This window comes from Rasamsonia byssochlamydoides (genome assembly GCF_041956645.1).
Source record: "Rasamsonia byssochlamydoides strain NRRL 3658 unplaced genomic scaffold VTN77scaffold_105, whole genome shotgun sequence".
NCBI lineage: Eukaryota > Fungi > Ascomycota > Eurotiomycetes > Eurotiales > Trichocomaceae > Rasamsonia > Rasamsonia byssochlamydoides.
The window spans coordinates 12,651-31,548 of NW_027192488.1; the positions used below are offsets into that span (position 1 = coordinate 12,651).

General features: G+C 49.2%; 8 protein-coding genes across 8 annotated transcripts; 2 read left to right on the forward strand and 6 right to left on the reverse strand.

Annotated features, from left to right (window-relative positions):
* Positions 1-1,737: 1,737 nt before the first annotated feature.
* On the reverse strand, positions 1,738-2,840 carry VTN77DRAFT_657 (uncharacterized protein; the record flags this gene model as incomplete). Its single annotated transcript, XM_069422862.1, has 6 exons — positions 1,738-1,777; positions 2,051-2,092; positions 2,302-2,322; positions 2,432-2,492; positions 2,555-2,619; positions 2,692-2,840. 6 exons carry the CDS (start codon positions 2,838-2,840, stop codon positions 1,738-1,740), a joined length of 378 nt encoding a protein of 125 aa, XP_069273329.1.
* A 2,449-nt stretch (positions 2,841-5,289) lies between these two features.
* On the reverse strand, positions 5,290-6,373 carry VTN77DRAFT_658 (uncharacterized protein; the record flags this gene model as incomplete). The annotated part of the gene is made up of 3 exons (XM_069422873.1): positions 5,290-5,520; positions 5,604-6,143; positions 6,215-6,373. 3 exons carry the CDS (start codon positions 6,371-6,373, stop codon positions 5,290-5,292), a joined length of 930 nt encoding a protein of 309 aa, XP_069273330.1.
* Positions 6,374-7,654: 1,281 nt separating this feature from the next.
* VTN77DRAFT_659 (uncharacterized protein) lies at positions 7,655-8,323 on the reverse strand (the record flags this gene model as incomplete). The annotated part of the gene is made up of 1 exon (XM_069422884.1): positions 7,655-8,323. The coding sequence occupies one exon, from the start codon at positions 8,321-8,323 to the stop codon at positions 7,655-7,657; it is 669 nt and encodes a 222-aa protein (XP_069273331.1).
* Positions 8,324-8,854: 531 nt separating this feature from the next.
* VTN77DRAFT_660 (uncharacterized protein) lies at positions 8,855-9,260 on the reverse strand (the record flags this gene model as incomplete). The annotated part of the gene is made up of 3 exons (XM_069422896.1): positions 8,855-8,903; positions 8,984-9,108; positions 9,213-9,260. The coding sequence occupies 3 exons, from the start codon at positions 9,258-9,260 to the stop codon at positions 8,855-8,857; spliced, it is 222 nt and encodes a 73-aa protein (XP_069273332.1).
* Positions 9,261-9,923: 663 nt separating this feature from the next.
* Positions 9,924-11,205, forward strand: VTN77DRAFT_661 (uncharacterized protein; the record flags this gene model as incomplete). The annotated part of the gene is made up of 3 exons (XM_069422907.1): positions 9,924-10,075; positions 10,241-10,805; positions 10,858-11,205. The coding sequence occupies 3 exons, from the start codon at positions 9,924-9,926 to the stop codon at positions 11,203-11,205; spliced, it is 1,065 nt and encodes a 354-aa protein (XP_069273333.1).
* Positions 11,206-11,674: 469 nt separating this feature from the next.
* On the reverse strand, positions 11,675-12,391 carry VTN77DRAFT_662 (uncharacterized protein; the record flags this gene model as incomplete). Its single annotated transcript, XM_069422918.1, has 2 exons — positions 11,675-12,269; positions 12,324-12,391. The coding sequence occupies 2 exons, from the start codon at positions 12,389-12,391 to the stop codon at positions 11,675-11,677; spliced, it is 663 nt and encodes a 220-aa protein (XP_069273334.1).
* Positions 12,392-12,647: 256 nt separating this feature from the next.
* On the forward strand, positions 12,648-14,212 carry VTN77DRAFT_663 (mitochondrial 37S ribosomal protein mS29; the record flags this gene model as incomplete). The annotated part of the gene is made up of 2 exons (XM_069422929.1): positions 12,648-13,287; positions 13,338-14,212. 2 exons carry the CDS (start codon positions 12,648-12,650, stop codon positions 14,210-14,212), a joined length of 1,515 nt encoding a protein of 504 aa, XP_069273335.1.
* Positions 14,213-15,903: 1,691 nt separating this feature from the next.
* On the reverse strand, positions 15,904-17,563 carry VTN77DRAFT_664 (uncharacterized protein; the record flags this gene model as incomplete). Its single annotated transcript, XM_069422940.1, has 2 exons — positions 15,904-17,055; positions 17,114-17,563. The coding sequence occupies 2 exons, from the start codon at positions 17,561-17,563 to the stop codon at positions 15,904-15,906; spliced, it is 1,602 nt and encodes a 533-aa protein (XP_069273336.1).
* Positions 17,564-18,898: the final 1,335 nt, after the last annotated feature.

Consider the following 18,898-nt stretch of genomic DNA (forward strand, 5'->3'; position numbering starts at 1 on the left):
TCGTGTCCCCCACCGTCGACACGACTGTAGTCCTTGCAAGTCTGAACTTCGACTTCAGCCTTGACAGCTCGACCACGAATTCTTCTTCAAAGCTGGCTGTTCCCATGCGAAATCTTCTCAAGATGCAACTCCCTCTAGTGACGACCTTGTTCAACACGCTGAACTAACCTGCATCAAGACCTGGGACGAATTCCTCGAGCGGCCAGACAGCCCGTCCGTCGTCATGGCGCACAAGAACTGGCTTGCCCGGCTGGCCATCACCGCTATGGGGGTTCGTCGAGATGACCGCGTCTTTGTCAGCCAGGAAGAAGTGTGTGCGCAGGGCCTGGAGGAACTACAAGAATTCAACCCGACCCTCTCCGCAAAGGCGCTTTTTGTTGTCTGATGGCTGAATGAAGGGCGCTAGTAATACTGTCTTCTAATACTGCTAGATGTCAGGTATGTATGGTAAAGGAAATCACTAGTTAGTACCTAGGTAGGTACGATGAGTTAAGGTACAGTACAGTACAGTACATGGAAAAGGTGGCATGTCAATCAATGTACGGGATAGGAGAAAAATATAGTCGAGGGCAATATACAGTAATATATGCCAGGACTGACCACTAATGAATGTCTGCCTGTCTGTCTGTCTGTACCTCCTACCCTGCCAGGTGACCAAGTAAAGCACTGCAGCCCTGCCAGCGATCCTATGTACACGAGCGTAAGTTTGGGGTGAGTACAGCACAGTGATATTAATATGTTGTAGTATAACCTAACACTACCTAATATTAATTATGAATAATACCGAGGGAAGAAAGTAAGAAGGTATAATGATCTAATGATAATGATAATGATGCTGATTAGATTAGATTGATTAAATTAATTAATTAGTTAATTTGATTGAATTGCTTAGTTTCAAACTCAAGGAGTTAGCGAGTCAGAGAGAGAGAGTCAGGCAACAGTTAATAAATTAATTAATTGCTTGCTTGCTGGTTTAGTTTTCATGCTCGCTTGATTGATTTTGCGTATTTGCTTGATTGCTTGATTAATTGATTGATTTGATTACTTACTTCCATTATTTAGCCAGAACAGGAACGGACAACCAAAACCAGCATAAACAGCGTGAGAATAGACAGAGTCAAAGATAGATAGAATTAGAATAGTATTAAAGTGTTTAATAAAAAAATAATGATTGAAAGACTTTTTCTTTTGATTGATCCTGACCCCTTCGTCTCTTCTCTCTCTTGTCCGTCTGTCTCTGTCTGTTTCCTTTTTTTTTTTGGATTTTTTTTTTGGTATTTTTTTCCCCATCTTTCATCTTTCATGGAAGTTAGTGAGTGAAGGAACGCTAAGCTAGTAAATGACAAACAACCTCAACGTTAACTTCATGGTAGACTATTCCCTCCGATCCTTGTCGAGAGTGTTGACGACACTCGAGAGAATAATACGGAGTAATTAACCAGCAACCATCAAGGAAAGTTTTAACCAAAGTAAAGTTTTTAACCAAACCAATCAGAAATTTCTTTCTAAATCAATGCAACAAAACAACCGGGAGATAATGGGATGGAAATGATGAAAGTGATGGAAATGATCGATTAATGTGGCTGATCAAATTTGTGGGAACACCCGAAGATTGCAGGGATGAAGACTCGACTCGTTTCGACTCGACTATAGCTAGTAGGGAGTAGTTCACTAGTCCAGTTGTTGCTCAAGTCTGACCCCTGGTGTTGTGATGATTGCTAGTCAAGGCAACTCTCATCAGACCGACTTGCTGTTGATGCCGAGCAGCTCGACCTCACTGGATAAAAAACCCGATTTGATTTGATTAGTGCGGACCAAACCAAACCACCTGGCAAGATTACTCCAAATGAAACGACATGACTGGGAGGGACGACATGTCGATGCAGAGCAAACACCGACAGACAGCACACCGACATGGATGGACGGGGATGGACCAGGCCAGACGGTCCGTGACAAGTAGCAGGCAGGGCAGGATGCAGCAGCGGCAGAAAAGACTAATAAAAGGCAAAAAGGGAGGGACTGGAGGGATTGGAAGGACTGAGGGACTTACAAGACGAGATCGGCGTTTGCCGGGATGACGTTGGGGAAGCCACTGGAGAGAGAGAAAGTTAGCAAGTCGACACCACAAACTTTTTCCCTTTTTGCCTTTTTGACTTGTCTTTTATCCCTGTAGAAAAGGGACTATCGTAAAGGCAATATGTTGTGGCCATGATGGTGGTGATTCCGATTGGTGAGATGACACCATCGACAAGAGGGGCACCGGAGGAATGCGGGGATTAAATAAATTCATCTCCCACGTACCGCTCGCCATACGCGTATCGCCTGTAACCACACGCACGTTAGCCAGGTATACTTTAGTATTCGTAAAGATGATTTCCCCAGTGTCAATGATACTTGGTGAATGTAAATGAAAAAAAAATGGATAACTCACGAATTGATGGTCAAAATGCTCTTCTCGCCCAGACTCATCGCTCGCACGCCTTCATCCCAGCCTGATCAATTGCAACAGTCAATCAATCTGGATATTCACCAGTGTACTTCCCAGCTAACTGACCTTTGATGACGCGACCCACCCCAATGGCCGTCTGCAGAGGACCCCGCGTCCTGGAGGAGTCGAACCTGAGCAGAAGCACATGTCAGTTGAGACGAAGAAATAAAAAAAGTCACAGTCAGCTGGTTGAGACGGCTTACTCCTTCCCCTTCTCATAGTCACCAGTGTTGGACGGATCTCTGAGCCAGCCGGTGTAGGCAATTCTCACTTGGTCGCCGACGCGAGGGAAATCCTGGCCGTTGCCGGGCTTAAGGACGGTTTTGGCCCAGCCTTGCTCTTCGACGCTCATGGTGGTTGTAAGAAGAATTCGTGGATGTTGTACTGGAAGAGAATTACAGGAGAGGAAGGTGGAAGTAGAAATGAAGACTGTGGGGAGAGGTAGGTAGGTAAGAGACTTAAGGTTGGGGAGAGTTTCCAGAGTTTCCACTTGAAGACTTCTTCTAAGGTTAAGCTTCACCAGTGAGTTGAGCAGTCACCGCCCACCTTGCAGGATCCGGGGAGCATTAGATATAAAAAAGAACAAAGGAGTCAACCAGGCCCGCAGAAACGTGACTGCTTGCTTATTTTTGTAGATTGATTCACATCACGTCATGTCTCACCTCGGGTCTGACGAGAAAAAGCAACTCTATCTACGTAGCTATCTAGACCTACGGTCAACCCAGCCAGCCAACATATCCACAAAAGAAACGAAGGACCAGACCAGACCGAAGTCAAAAATCGAGTCGAGTCGAATCCAGCACGTACATATTTACTAATTTTGCGAGATCCGTCCTATCGTTAAGTGAAGGAAGCTCGACACGCGGGTAAAACGAGCCTCTGGGCCAACAAACGCCCCCCGTATGCTCAGATCCCTAGATATGGCCCAAGTTAATTAACGAGCTTAATCACGCCTCTGTGCCTGTCTAGTAATTAAGTAATTAATTACAGACTGTACGGAGTACACCTGTAGGGTAAAAAGGGTGCTGGTTTGGACTATGGCTAGCCCCGCCTCCGCCGTGATGCCATTGCGGGACACACCTATGTAATAAGAGCCTAATAAGAGCACGCTAAGGAAGCATGCTTCGTTTTGGTTAATTCAATCCAGAGAACAGGGCGTCGGGGATGACCCGCCGCAGATCATTGATCATTATTGAGTCCAACATGAAGCCATCTGGATGACTCACCAGCACGCGGCAGCAGGAGAGCAGTGGAGGGGAGGCACGCTTTTTAATTGCTATCACATTATTAATTAATTAATATCATTTGGTAGACAACAAGGATGTCCACATTATTAATTGATAAATATTACTGGTAGACAACAATGATGACCTGGAATTGACTATCTAAGTATATGTACGGAGTATACCCTAGGTAGTAGATATGGCAGTCACGGGGTATTTCAGGCCAGAGCGTTCGACGCTTAGACCCCCTCCCCTTCGTTCCCAACCTTTCCATAAAGGGTTCTTTCTGGAAATAGCCCTGGAGTATTAATGGTCATTGAAGTAGTATTTGTTAATTAATAGCTGGCGCAGACATACTCTAGAAAAAAAGAGAAAGAAGAAAAAAAAACATGCAGAGAGTCCAGAGGCAAGAAAGTATCTTTATCCTCCGATAGGTATTGGCATAGATAGGTAGGAAGGTAGGTAGATTGATATCTGGAAGTGAGAGTTCTAGATCTTTAGTAGATAGCTGTACGACATTAGTTATACGTAGATACATATGTATATTACATGGTGTATGTGTGCATGTGCAGATGGATGTACAGTAGTACAGGGCTCGTGTCATAGCTGTGTCACGTCTATCGATTTATCTCTTCATCTATCAATGGAAGCTTTCCCCTTGTCTTTCTTCCTAAAAAAGCAGTAATGTTAGTTAGTATCATTATCCCCTTTATCCTCTGCAAAGATGTATGTACAGTACAGCATCTACATAGGGATGTAGTCAGGTAGGCAGGTACCTGAGGTTAAATTGACTCAGTGGATCTATTATTGGTCTCTTCTTCTTACTTTCCTTTTTTCTCCCCTTCCTTGTGACCTCAAATATGTTCTTTTTTTTCCCCCTTTTTACCCTATTTTTGAGTTCAGTTCGATATAAAATGCAGATATCTATGTATCTATCTATGTGTGTACAGATAAGTGTACATACGTAGGTATTTATACCTTTTTAACGCAGTAGCCGCGGAAAAAAAACAAGCAGTCCAATCAGATGTCGATTAACTGACTAAGCACATGCACTATGCATGTACAGTACTGTATGTATGTCTGTACAACGTGTATGCACTTCAAACTGGACTGCAGTTAGAATGAATGATGTTAGGCAGTTTTTCTTCTTTTTAATTTGTTTCCTCAAGTACAGTAATACAGTATACATATGTGGGTGCTATTTATTTATCTGTCTATGGAATAGGTATGTCAATCAGAGAAAATCATAACTGGCACTAAGACACGTTGGAATTGAAAAGCATGCCTCCGTCGTATGAAGGACATACCAGTCAGGTCAGGTTAGGTCGAGTGCATCAATGCAGATGCAGTGGCATGCGTCCTGCATAGGTTTCCGTTGCCAATGCTCCAGCCACTCCCCTGGTTCCATCCATTTTGCTCGATCTGACTGACTGACTGACTACACGTTCACTCGTTGGTCTTGCGGATAGAGATTCGACCAATACCCCTCATAGTGATGGGAATGGTCTACCTCAGTTGCACAAATACATACCTTCTCACATCAAATAGAAGAAGTAGGCCCGCAGCAAGACAATTTTTTCACGACCAGAACGGCAACTTCTTCAGCTCCTCAACAGAAATCGACCGGATATGCGTTCGAGGGAATCGACTGTCTGGAGCGGTACCCTCCGTCGACAAGTCCAGAAAATGTATCGTCGAAATGCCCGTCCGCTCGATAAAGTCGAGTACCCGGTGGTAGTTCAGCCCGACCTGGGGTACGCCGTGGCTGTCGTCGGACAGGCAGAAGCGGCCGTTCATTAAGAGGAATTCCTGAATAGAAAGAAATGTCAGAAACTACCAGCCTTGCCGGAATTCAGGGTCGGTAAGGATCGGCATATACGACGAGCACCTACCTTGCAGATCTCAGCCTTAGGATAAGGCTCACTCATCCCCTTCCGCAGCGCAGCCGAGTTAAGCTCCAGCATACCGCCATAGCTCGCTACAAACTCGAGGTTGCGACGAATCTTCGCCCACACGCCGGGCCATCGCGTGAAGCTGCCGTTCGGATCATCGCTCTTCAGCCGGATGAGATCGAAATGTCCCACCACAAGCGGCCTCAACTTCTGCAACATGTCGAACTGCGCATCGAAATAGTCCTCAAAGAGCCGCTCGTCCGTCCCGCCGGCACGCTCCCGTGCCTGCGCGTACATGGCGCTGTCGTAGTCGATCGGGATGGTGTGCACGTGATGCACGGATCCGACGAAGAATTCGAACGGGAACCGGGACAGCGACTGCTGGATCAGCGCGAATGAGGACGACAGCCGGATCCAGTCGATCTCGAAGCCGATCAGGATCTTGATCTGCGAGGCGTATTTGTCGCGCAGCCGCGTCGCCTCGTGGAAGAAGGCGGCTTCGTTTTCGACCAGCCATTGTTCGGTGATGTTGTCTTCGATCTGTAGTACAGTCAGTGGGTTGTTGTCTATGATCGATCGATCTTCGATGAAGCAAGTATAAACGTGCGCACCTCCTCTGGATAAAAGTCCTCCTTCCCCCGCGGCATGTGCTCCGTCAGACAGAAGACCTGCATCTTCTGCGCAATCGCAGCCTGGATGACCTCCTCAAGGGAGTTTTTTGCATGGCCGGGGCAGAACTGGCCCGAATGGCTGTGATGGGAGAAGGGCATGTTGCTCTCTCCACTCGAGATGATGTCGTTCTTGGTCTCTGTAGGCTTGTCAGCACCTTTGATAGGCGTCTCGTAAGGAGCATGGAATGCAGAGAAGGGAGGAAAAGAAACAGCCCAAGAGTCTCGTCTTGCAATTTACATATGCAGCGATAAATAATCAATTAAAAAAGAAAGAAAATGAAAATGGATACAGAAAAAGTTCTCAGAGAAACCAAAACAGTCGAAGAGAAAAGAACGACTGTCCATAGAAGGGTCATGACATGACATTTCGAATCCACTGAAAGAAAAGAAAGCCATCGTTCTCATCTTAGACTCCGTATCCTGTTATCTTGATACCTTGATACGCATTGCATTCTGGTAGAGGACAAAAGACCATGATGAGTCAGCAGCAGAACATGCACGTACCTCCTCTTCTTCAAAACGAAACGAAACGCAGGTGTTCCACTCTAAGTTAACTGTCAGAATAAATGAAAGGTAGAAACTTTCTGTTAAACTACCTAGCAAAAGTAGCAAGTGCAATCATTTAATCCAGAATCCCGTGGGGTCTTGCATCTGACAAGGCATGATTGGATAGAGGTTTCTGATTGGGCTGTCCTCGGTAGTCAACCCGCCAAATGCCGATATCACGGATGATAGCAAGGACATTGGGGATAAATTATCTACGAATGACCTGAGAGAACGAACTGCCTACTAGAAACTGATATAGCTTGAAGAAGATCTAGAGACTAGATCTTCGCTGATAGTTTTTGTTTTCCGTGATTATTCCTTCTTTAACAGGTCGCAAAAAAAAGTCGTAGGAAAGTTGCTTCTACCGACACCGGTGTCGCAGGAATTCAATTCAAGATAACCTGGACAAAGGAATTTTATGGACATTGACGGCTTGCAGTGTATTCCACATGTCGAAGTCCCGAGTGCGATTATAGTCTTCGTAGACTGTAGCGTCAAGAAGTCATTTAACGTCTCACTTCGGGCAGATGAGTGTAGACGGCTGTAGCGACGATCGCATTCGAACCGATCATATCGGGGGTTTGAGCGAGAAGGTTCGCGTCCATAGAATACCCCAGGTCCGTAGAACCTTGATGATTTAAATCGTCAGGCCGGAGGGTGAGACCAGGATCATATCTCTGAGGCGAGGCGAATTGTAGATGTCTCCACGAGTCGCTCTACAGCCATAAGCACGGTCTGTCTGTAGACGTCGTAACGCTTATTCTTAGACAATGACCATCCTCCCAGGAAAGAAAACCAGGTTCAGACTCGTCCCCCGTGTAAATTCGGGCCAATTCACCCCGCCGCAAGAACGGTCGCAACAACATAGTCGCCATCATGGGAAATGGACAACTTCCCTACGCGGCCGCTGTCACCCTCACCCAGATACACCACCTCCGGCCGACGACTACCAGAACTGGCTGCGCCTTCTTCCGTTCTCACGAGGACATCCTTCCATCCAACAGACGCAGCACCGCCCGGCGCCGCTTTGCGTGCCGCCTCCTTGGCCGCGAATCTGCCTGCGAGCCAGCGCGCCATGTCTGTCGTTATCATCGGGTTGCTACTCGGAGTAGAGGGGTCATCGCGTTGCGTTTGACGCAGCCGAAATCGATTGCGGAAATCCTCCTGCTCCTGCTCGCAGAGGATCCGACGGGTGAATTTCTCCAGGTAGCTTTCCTTGCTTTTCCCGCGAGGACGGCTGATGAGGCGCAGGATGCGGGGGAGGTGGACGACGTCTGTGCCGATGTTGAGGGCGTAGGGGAAGGGGAGTGGTTTCATGGTCTGACGACGTGCTGCACCTCGAGCTGGTTGATTATCCTGGAGTTGTCTCTGTAAGAGTGCAGGTGCTGGCCGAATGCTGTGGATGTGTGGTATAACGGACAAAAACACGAAGTTGGAATGCGCATAATCACCAGAGCACTGGCCAATCACAACACTCAATTGCTGCCATTGAAGCGAAATCATCCAGCGGCAGATATGCTCTTGTAATTTTTTAATTTCTTGATAGTTTACATTCTAATTTCTGCCTGTTTTGGAATTCTACGGCCTGTGCCTTTGAAAGCGCTTCTGGAGCAGTTTACACCAAGAATTAAGGTTTACCATGTAACTTGTGCAAGGGAGGCTCTTTCGCGCTCTCCAAGTCTCCAAACAATTCGTTAGCTGCTTTGTTGTGCAGCCGTACCCGGTAGTCCTGGATCAGACGTATGAAATGGCGAATGTATGTTCTAGCTGCAAGATGACAACGTCAAACGATTCGTCTATAGTTATTCCTCTATATGTACAGTCCATCTTAACACTGACCCAGCGATTCCCTCGGGAAGCCACTGTACTAGGTCCCGTCAAGTTCGCTGTCGACGAGCAATGCCACCACAGGCTCATTCATCCAATTCTCCGTCATGTCACGCAGCAACAACTGTATGTAAACACGCAATCGAAGGCGACAATCATGGTTGCAGAGACAATGGTGCTGCATATACATTGCACTCTCGTGATGGTTTAGTGTTTAGCCTTCTTCTCATCCGCGTCGACATTCTTCAAGAAGTCCCTGTACGTGTAGACAGTGGTTAGCATTAAGATTACACAACTATACGTATCACCCCACATATGTGGGCGCGGGGCACGCACTGGATGAACTGCTCCTCTTCCTTGGAGGAGGCGTTGATCGGAGGACCCTGCTCCTTCTTCTTCTCTCCACCACGCAGGCCGAGCCAGGACCCGGCGAAGAGAGTACCGAGGGTGGCCATGGCGAGCTGCAGGAGTACGCGGAGCACGTTAGTTCAGATCAATGCTTGCAGAAAATGGCTATCTGTTGGCTGGATGATGAAGGAAAGAGAGGATTCTGCGGATGACGTACGACGTGAGAGCCGACCTTGCGGCCAGCAACCTGGTAGTAGACAACCATTTTGATGGAATGTGTCGGTTGAGACTTGGAAAGGAGAGTTGACAAAGGACTGGGCAGGACACAAGGGCTGGAAGACGTTACTGAATCTCGGACCACGATGAATATGAAGCTGCGGCTTCGCAGGATGAGGCCTTGGCAGGCTAGTCCGAAAGTGGCAAGAGCGAAGGAAGATATCACGTTATGATGACTAAGCCATCAACCCGGGGATTGCCGAGGAATTCCCGACATGAGGTCATCGACAACAACGAGCTATACAGCGCATCAATGAGAAAATGAGAACGATCAGGTAGACTGCAATGCCATCAGTCGACAGATGGAGGAGCCCCTTTCATCATCTCCATAGACATACCAAAAGTTGCCTATGAAGACCTGCAACACGATGAATTGGGATCAGGTCATCAGCATGTATCACCTGCCCCAGGTTATGCCTCCGTAATCCCGTGCAGTTTTCCTCGGATGCCGCGTGCGGACAGCTAGCTGCCTGGGGAAGCATTATTTAACCTGGAACCGTGATTTACCCTCGTCTACCGAACTTAGGTCACACTTTCAAAGTTCAAGCACGCTAGCTTCCTACAGTTTTATTCCATTCAACACGCTTCAGCCGGTGAAGACGTACAGTACTGTTCAATTCCGTTATATATCCCTCTTCTCCGCATTTCCGCGATGATCTGGGGAAAAAGTAACAAGAAGGACGACGACGGGGTCGCGCCCCTCCGCGACGAGTCTCCCGACGTCAGCAAGCAGAGGCTCCCTCGTCAGCTGCAGCAGCTGGTCGACCGCGAAGACGAGTACTATGATGAGCTGTATTCCCCATAGTGCGTGCCCTTGTTGTTCTGTTTTGGGGTTCTCCCGTTTCTCTCGCCGTGCTACTGATCGGCGCTTCCTCCGCGCTTCAACCCCGCAAGCTCTGGACATCTGAATCGGATAACACATTGTCATCCATTTGACTCCAGTTAACCTGACATCGCTGATCAAAACAGCTCTGTGGACACCACTGAGACCACATACCGATATGCAGGCTATGCAAACCGTATCCGGACGCTCCTGCTGTCTGCGCATCGCTATGTCGCCTACACGTCTGACATCGGCGAGTCCTTTCGCCCCGTGGCGCATCCCTTGCTCGTCCGCAGCGCGTATACCATCTCCTGGACGTACATTCTCGGCGATGTCGCCCATGAGGGTTACAAGGCGTACCTGCGCAACCGTCGCGCGCTGATTCCGCCGGGCGAGGCGTACCGCGACGCGACCGACTTGGGAGCGCAGCAGATTGTCCGCGGCATGGCGACGGGGAACATCGCCGGCCCTTTGACTTCGAATCGCTCGAAGTCGGCCGGGGATGGTGAGAACGAGCCGCTCGTCCCGTGGCCAACGACGCGCATTCCGTTGATAGAGGACTACCGCATGGTCATGGCGAAGCGCGCGGTTTTTCAGAGCATCGCCAGTATGGCCCTGCCGGCGCTGACAATCCACTCTGTGGTGAAATACTCGGGGCGCGCCTTGAAGAAGGCCAAAATCTCCCTTGTTCGGACCTGGGTCCCGATTGGAGTAGGTCACCTATCTGACGACTGTACTGGATCGTTTGCTGACGTGAGTGCAGCTGGGTTTAGCTGTCGTGCCATTGCTCCCGTATGTCTTTGACGAACCGGTGGAGCACGCTGTGGAATTGTCATTCCGCACGCTGTGTTACAGCATCGGAGGCGAGGAAGCAGTCACACCGGCACCACCACCGTCGAAATCCCCCACGGAGAAGGCGACTCCGCTCAGCTCGCTGCTGAAGTTACAGTCTCAGAAGAAGCGCCTCCAAGAAGGCTCGGAGGGTGCGCCTCCGTCATGGGAGGAGTACAAGGAGGACAAACAGCGAGCGCGGGAGCAGCGCCGGAGGGAGCGTGAAGGTAGTGGTGCGGGAGGCTGGTTTGGGTTTTGGAAGAAAGATAAGGACGAGTAATTGCATCAGATACCTTTTGACTTGTGACCTTTACTGTACATATCGTGTGGGACTTCATTTCTTTCCCCTCTCGCCTCTTCTCTTGCTTCTTCGGAGTTTGGCGTCAGACACCCTGACTTGCTGCTTCTTTTATTCGCTAATTTTCTTCTGTCACTGTCAGGGAGACAGTGTGCTAATACCAACTCCTCATGCCTGCCGCTGTAGTATATTCTTTTTCATCCTGATTAACGCAAAGATAAGTTCAAAAGTAACAGCAGGAAGAAACTTTTCTTAATCCATTCGCCGCAACGAAATCAGCGTATGCAGATTTGAACATGGCCGGGATCGTATTATATACAGCAGACCACCATAACTCCAGGACAGACGCCATAATGAATCGAATCCATGGTAATAGACACTTTTTTTGAGCCATTGCCTTCCAAACACTGAATGCACTTTTGTTTTTTTTTTTGTCAACTCTATCATCATTTCACCCCCCGCCAGCCTTCCTCGCTCTCCGCTCATTCGCGCGCATCTTCCGCTCATTCCTGCGTATCCGCTCCTTGCGCTCCTGCCGTGACATTGTGCGGATATTCTTCCCCTCACTCTCATTCTTCCACTCCTTCTCGGGGACCTCCACCACGGGCGCGTCCTCAAGAGCCTTGTTCTTGCCCTTGTACCCCCACCGCGGCACCCACTCGCCCTTCTCCTCGTCGTACACGAGCTTCTTGCGGCGCTCCTTGTCGGCCAGTGCCGCGCCGGGCTTGTTGCTGTACTTGCCGATGCCCTTCTTGCGGGCGAAGAGCTCCCATTTCGTCGGCGGTTTGGGCGTTGGCAGCGGCTTGAAGCGCGGAAGGAGGATGTTGGGAGGCGGCAGCGTCAGCAGCACGCCGTCTTTGGCAGACGATGTGATCGGACATGTCGTCAGGAGCTGGTTGAGGAGGACCTGGGCGCCGTCACGTGCGGTCGCTTTGAGGACGTCATTGAGAGGTTCGGATGGAGGGATCACCAGCGGATTTGGGTCTTGTGCGAGGAGATGGCCGAGGTCGAAGGTGTAGGGTGTTGGTTTCGATACGGTGATCGGGCTGAAATTGTTAGACTTGTTGCTATTTAATTGGATCGATTGAGTGCCAACTTACAGTCTTTCTGGCTTGGGTTTTGTCGTAGACCCTGCCGGAGCAGCGTCTGCCGTCTCTGTCGAAGACATGGCTGCTTGTAATATTTTGTTTTGTTGCATGAATTATTTTTCACGATAAAGCTTATCTAGAAAAATCTCGATGGATAATTTTGCAGAGCCGCCTTAAGCGGGCGGTCAGGGCGCTAAAGCCGGCAACGCCGCTTTCCCGCTTCGGGCTGCGACAGGAATCTTTTGCTTGTCCGATCTCCTACACTCGTCTGGTCAGTCAATTACTTCTGCAGACACCGCGCAGCTCCCATTGACCATCTCTGCTGGCTCCAGCACGATGGTCTCTCACTTCTGCTGGGGCTGCCTCTCGGGGCTCCGTCAGACGCCCCGAGCTCTGCTGCCTCGTCCGCCGTCATGTCTGCCCTCCGCAACGGCGGCCTTCCACACGTCCGCCGCCCGATATGCGAATCCGATGAAGAAGAAATCGAACAGCATGGAAGGGCCTCCCAAGTACCGTCAGGCCAAGTCTGCGCGCATGAAGAAGAAGAAGGTCATTGAGAAACCCAAACCCCCGGCTGTCGGCGAGCGCAAGGCTCTGCGGAAACGGATCGTCCTCAGCAACGCCAACGCCCTCGAGGTGCCGGGCATGCAGGACCTGTCGGTGGAGACGATGGTCGATTCTCGACTCCGCGGCTCTGTCGTGGGACTCCCCGTGGCGATGCTTGATCAATTGCGAGCGGTGCAGGCGTTCAAGCCCACCCAAGGCTGGTCCATATTCCGCCGGCCGGGGACTGTCTTGCGGCGGGAGACGTTGGAGATGGGGAGGTTGTTCGAGCGGATCAGCGATGGCCCGGAGAAGGGCATCGTCGTCAAGAAGATCATTACCGGAATGAGAGGCACAGGGAAGAGTGTCCATCTGCTGCAAGCGATGGCGATGGGCTTTTTGAAGAAATGGGTCGTCTTTACTGTGCCGGAAGGTCAGTTCTACAGGATTTTCAATATTTTAGGTTTGCTGACTCGTGTGCAGCCCAAGACCTGGTGATCGCTCACACTGCTTATGCGCCGCTCCCTGATTCGAAGCCAACCCAGTATGTGCAGAAGGACGCGACGTCTGCGTTGCTGTTGCGGACGGCCCTTGCCAATAAGGAGGTTCTCTCGGAACTGCACATCTCCCAGGAGCACCCGGCTTTGAAGGCGTTCGTCCGTCCGAACATGAATCTGGAGGAGCTCGCCCGGCTGGGCGTTCAAGACGCGTCCATCGCGTGGCCGGTGTTCCAGGCGTTGTGGTCGGAACTGACGGCCACCGAGGCGAAAGTGAACGAGAAGGAATTCAAGCCGCGACCTCCGATGGTCGTCACTGTGGACGGCCTGGCCCACTGGATGATGGACTCGAAGTACCGCAGCGCTGACTTCGAGCCCATCCACGCGCACGACCTCGTCTTCGTGAAGCACTTCCTGTCTCTGCTCCAGCCCGGCGGAGCGAAGCCAACGCTGCCGAACGGCGGTATCCTTCTGTACTCGACAACGGCCTCCAACAACCCGACAGTCTACACCTTCGAGGTCGTCCTGAAGCAGCTCGCAGCGCGCCAGCGCGGCGTGGACCCTTCGTCTCCAGACTTCCCTCGTCCTGACCCTTACGCCAAGGTCGACGAGCGCGTTCTGAACCTGTTCGACTCGGCAGTCTCAAAACCGCAGTCGCCGAGGGAGAAGGCCCTGGAGCTGCAGACCCTGGGCGGTCTGAACCGCGACGAGGCCCGCGGCTTCATGGAGTATTTCGCGCGCAGCGGCATCCTGCGCGAGAAGGTGACGGAGGAATGGGTGGGCGAGAAATGGAGTCTGGCGGGCGGTGGCATCATCGGAGAGATGGAGAAGTTGGGTCGGAGGTTGAGGACGGCGTTGTAGGAGGAGTCAGTGGCTGACTGGCAGCTGTGATCTGCGTTCTACGTCGCTGACAGGAATGGCGCTGACTGGCTGTCTGGCTGGCTGACTGACCTGAACGAAACAACCTTTCTTCCCAATTGTGTACTTTTAGCAATTGACTCCCTTTATATGTTTTATGTCTGTCTGTGTAGTTATGCATATATAGTGGACTAGATGGAATGTAATAGTTCCTTACGATACAGTGCGATATGGCGCAGTATAAGTAGAACTGGGTGCTTATTTTCCTAGACAAGATAAAAGAGGGAAAGGTATAAACTGACACAGTCGAAGGGAATGGATACTCAGCTCCTCATGGACGTTTTCTGCTGGAAATCTTGATGCATATCACGCATATCTATATTTGCGCAGGCTGGCAGCATAGACATAGGTAAGTGTCAGTGCCTAGGAGTCCTAGGTGGAAGTCCTATCTCTCATCCCTGAATCAAGCAAAATACCCCGAGACAAAGGAAAGGAGATGGAAGCTGATCGGTCATGTTGGTTTTTTTTTGGCCATAAAAAAAATCAGCCTGTTTTTTTTTTTTCTCATTTTTCTTCATCTTTTCCAATCATCACTGTTTTCTCATATTATAATAACTAGGAGTTCTGGTTCTAAGCCTTTTGCAAACTCAGTCATCCTCTCGTTTCTGTTGACAACAGGGTAGATCTCAGAATAGATTTTTCTTAATTATATAGATAGATAGATAGAAAATTACTTAGATAAACCTGCATATGAATACTCCGTGGGTAAGTACAGTAATCTACTTGTAAAAAAAATCCATCGTAAGCGAGCACTTTATTGCAATATATCTAGGATGAAAATTTTATTTTACGGTTCATGGTAATAGAAAAAAGAAAGAATTTTATATATATAAATATATTGGAATTCTTAATTCTTTATATTTATATATTTTTTAATAGAAATTATTCTTTTTTCAAGAAATTTATCATTTGGAATTACCTCAAAATAGATCTAGAATTTATCATATATATAGCTCTTAGAAGATATAAAAAGTTCTACATATGAATAAAAAAGTATATATATAAAAACATAATTCATTGATACCATTGTAATATAATTTCATACTTGGAGAAAATCATCTCTCTTAAAATAAAACGGGCTGGTGGCGGACATTTGCGTCAGTACTGTAACTGGGGCAAATCAGGGTAGATGGGACTACCTTGGTAGTCTTTTCCCTTCTTTTCTATCAGGATCGATAATTAGTATATATATATATATGTATATATAGGATTCAGCCTGCATCAATCAGTGGGAGGAGGGGCGGATTTATTCCCTCCTTCTAGGATGCTCAGTCAGTGGTCACTCAACCCAACCAAAGGAACTAGCTAGCTAACTAGCTAGCTAACTGACTGACTACTGACTGACTGACAGCTGCAAATTCCAGCCTTGCTGCTGTACTTACAGGTCAAACTGGAGTGGTGCTGTGTTCTGGCAACGACGTGGTGTCCTCCTTCATTCGATATGGAGCCTGTAAGCAAAGGACGAAGGGTAAAGCAGATTCGTTTCAGATAAAAAAAATGGCTATTCAAGCAGTGTCAATCTCAACCTGATTATCTGTCCTCATATGACGGGATCCTCCCTCATCCCTTCCTGCTGCTTCGAGGCTGTTACCAGTGGTACCACATCCACATTCACGTCCACATTGTTCCCTTGATTACTTCCATCCATCTCCTTCAGCCAGCCCTTCGCTCGTCTTACTCTCACTCTTCGCAAACAGTGCCCGCAGCTTATCGCCATACACCTCCGCCTCCTTGATCTTTGCCTCGATGAGCCTGTACGCGTCCGCTGACCAGTACGGCGCGACGACCTCCTCAAAGTCGGTAAAGGCTTTCCCACCGTCTTCTGTAAAGGATGGCTGAATCTTGTCGAAGAAGAGATTGTATAGCCCCCGCGGGCTGTTCAGGGCGGAAAAGTACCAGAAATTGCCGGCTTGCCAGCCTCGACGCATCGTATCCGTCAATGGAGTAGGGGTAGTATTAGTAGAGTTGATTTTGGCAAATGCCCTCTCTTCCCGTTCAAAGATTTCCATAAACTCCTCGCGCACGCGGGTATATTCCTCGAGCTCCGCGCCCTCCAGGGTGTCGATGCCCTGGCTGGTCAACCAATACGGTGGATGCACCATCTCGACCGGGAGAGCGCATGCCCACTCGAGGTCGATCAGCCTAGTTATGTTCCAATCCTTATCAACAAAGATATTGCTCTGGTGAAGGTCTGTCAGGGCGAGGACGAACGGCCCGTAACGGAGATCACGGCTAGTGTAGTGGCGGAGCACGGCTTTCATCATCGTCAGCGCCGACAGCTGTGCCTCGCCGTCGTCCTTGTCGTGGATGGCGTTAGGTCGGTGCCTGATGATGCTGTCGTGACAGGCCAGAAGATCGAGGTAATATGCCTCTGTGGCTGGGTATGTGAGGGTCCTGGGAATATTGGTCGGGATACACTCGTTCTCCACCTCATGGAGCGTCAGGCTCAAGGGGCGGTTGGTCAGGCTCAGGATGCCATCATTATCGATTGTCCAGGACGCGATTCGCGGGAGGGGGATCTGCGCGAGCGAAAGCATGATTCGAGATAGGTCGCGAAACAGATTCGCTCGCCGGGCCTGATCGTGTCGGTGTGTCTCCCATGATTGCGAGAGCATTTCGCCCTCGTCGACGTAGTCGATGATCATATATCCGTTGTTCTCGAGCAAATGGCCATGTTTGTGGCCGACATATGGAGAAGAAAGTGGCGATCCGAAGATCCATGATGCTATTCTCCGCAAATACCACTGAAGTCGTGCAAGGAAGGGGGCGTTTTCCAGCGCCGTGAACTATGCCAGTAGAATTAGACAGACAGAAAGAGGACCCCTGAAGCTAGAGCCAACATACACTGTGACATCCAGGAAACCCAAACCCCCAAAGCCGGGGTATTGGAACCGTCGGGCAGTTGCTTTGGATCCAAATATACGTCGCCAGCTCACAGCGGAGTTTCTCTTCTGCATTCCCTGGATAAAGCGACTCGCCCAGCTTATACGGTAGGGGGAATCTGACAATCACTTTTCTGGCAGGGCGTCCACCCAAGATGTAGATCGGTACGCAGACGTTGAAACTGCCGTGGATCCACTCGTTCACCTCTGCGGTTCTGCAGGCCTCTTTCGGCAGGCGGAGATGATGCGCCACGATGGCTTCGATGATGCTGCGGCGTTGGTAGAGATGTAGATAAAAATCCAGCCGTCTTGCAGGATAGGATAGTTCGAGGAGGATGTTGTCGTCTTTCCGGAGGGCGTTGGATAGGGTGATGCTCCCGTGGAGAAGGGGGAGGGACGCTGATGCCGTCATCCTTGTTTTATTCCAACACGAAAGAGAAGGGAAGGAAGATGAACACTTGAAAAGGAAAGAACGAACTTGCTCCTGCCTAAAGCAGCTGGGAGACACGACATGTACATACCTAGGTAGGTACGTGCTGAGCAGGTCACGTTTATTCCCCTTTTTGGTATGGTTGGTATACTTTTGCTTAGTCACACCTGTATAGATACATGTCTACTGGAGTACATATATCTCATAGGTTCAAGCCAGGTCATCTTGCTTCGACCATGGCTGAATCTCCTGATTATGCAGAGGACAGAAGTGGAATCTATGCCACTGCTCGACAGTTGCTCTCGCAATGGGAGTTGACCTTCTTGCAGGGTTGGTTGTTGGTCCTAGGACTGGACTCTTCCAAGCCTTGCAATCCACGGCTGTGCTTGTTCCTGAGTACAGTGCAAGTGGCCTAATTGTACGGATAACGCCGTTTGATGAGCGGTATTCTCCATTATCAACGTACCTCTGCTGGCCATATCATGGAACCCGCGCACAAACAACATCTCTCGACCTGGACAATAGATTTCCAGGTCTCTGGAAGTCTGTGCCTGGGAAGATTATTCTCACTGCTCTCCAGATGGGGGATTAAGTGACTATTGTCCATTTATTTCTGCCTACCGGCACCTTAGTCTCGGATGATAGTGTATGATTCCTTCAATTCTCGTCGGCTGTATACTCTTCTGTTAAATTCTTTTGAACACCTCTGACCTATTCACAGTATTGCCTGGCTCTCTTCCACTCACGTCTCGAGACGGCCGGTGTTCTGCCCGAACAGAACCGGTTTCGTTACTTGCTGGGCTGATTCACAGTCTTTAAAAGTCGTTCGTATTGTCTCCAACATGCTGTGTTACATACCTGGTCTCATGCCTATTGAGTAGAATTAAGTCTTTTCAACCCTACCTCGCCGAAGCTGTACGACCATGAGTCACGAGAATATAAGAAGGATCAACGAGGCGTTGACGGACCAGAAGACTATTAAGCAGCTCTACAGCTCTGGCCTCGCGGTGAAGAAAGACAGGGAAGAGAGGAAGAAAAGGAAAGAGGAAGCAGAGAAGAAAAAGGCTGAAGCAAAAGAAGAGCGACAGGCGGCAGAAGGAAGTGGTAACAAGAAGGAGTGATCCTAGGCTTTGCAAATGGGACGAATTCTTCTTGCTTCTATCTACCCGACCAGAAATTATCTCACATAATGTATTATTCTCATATTCTTCACAAAGTCAATCAATGTAATTGAAATAGACTGAAAAGAAAAGAAAAAAAAACAAACCGTGTCTTCCGACGATAAGAGAATCGCATCTGGGTTGACTTTTACACTAC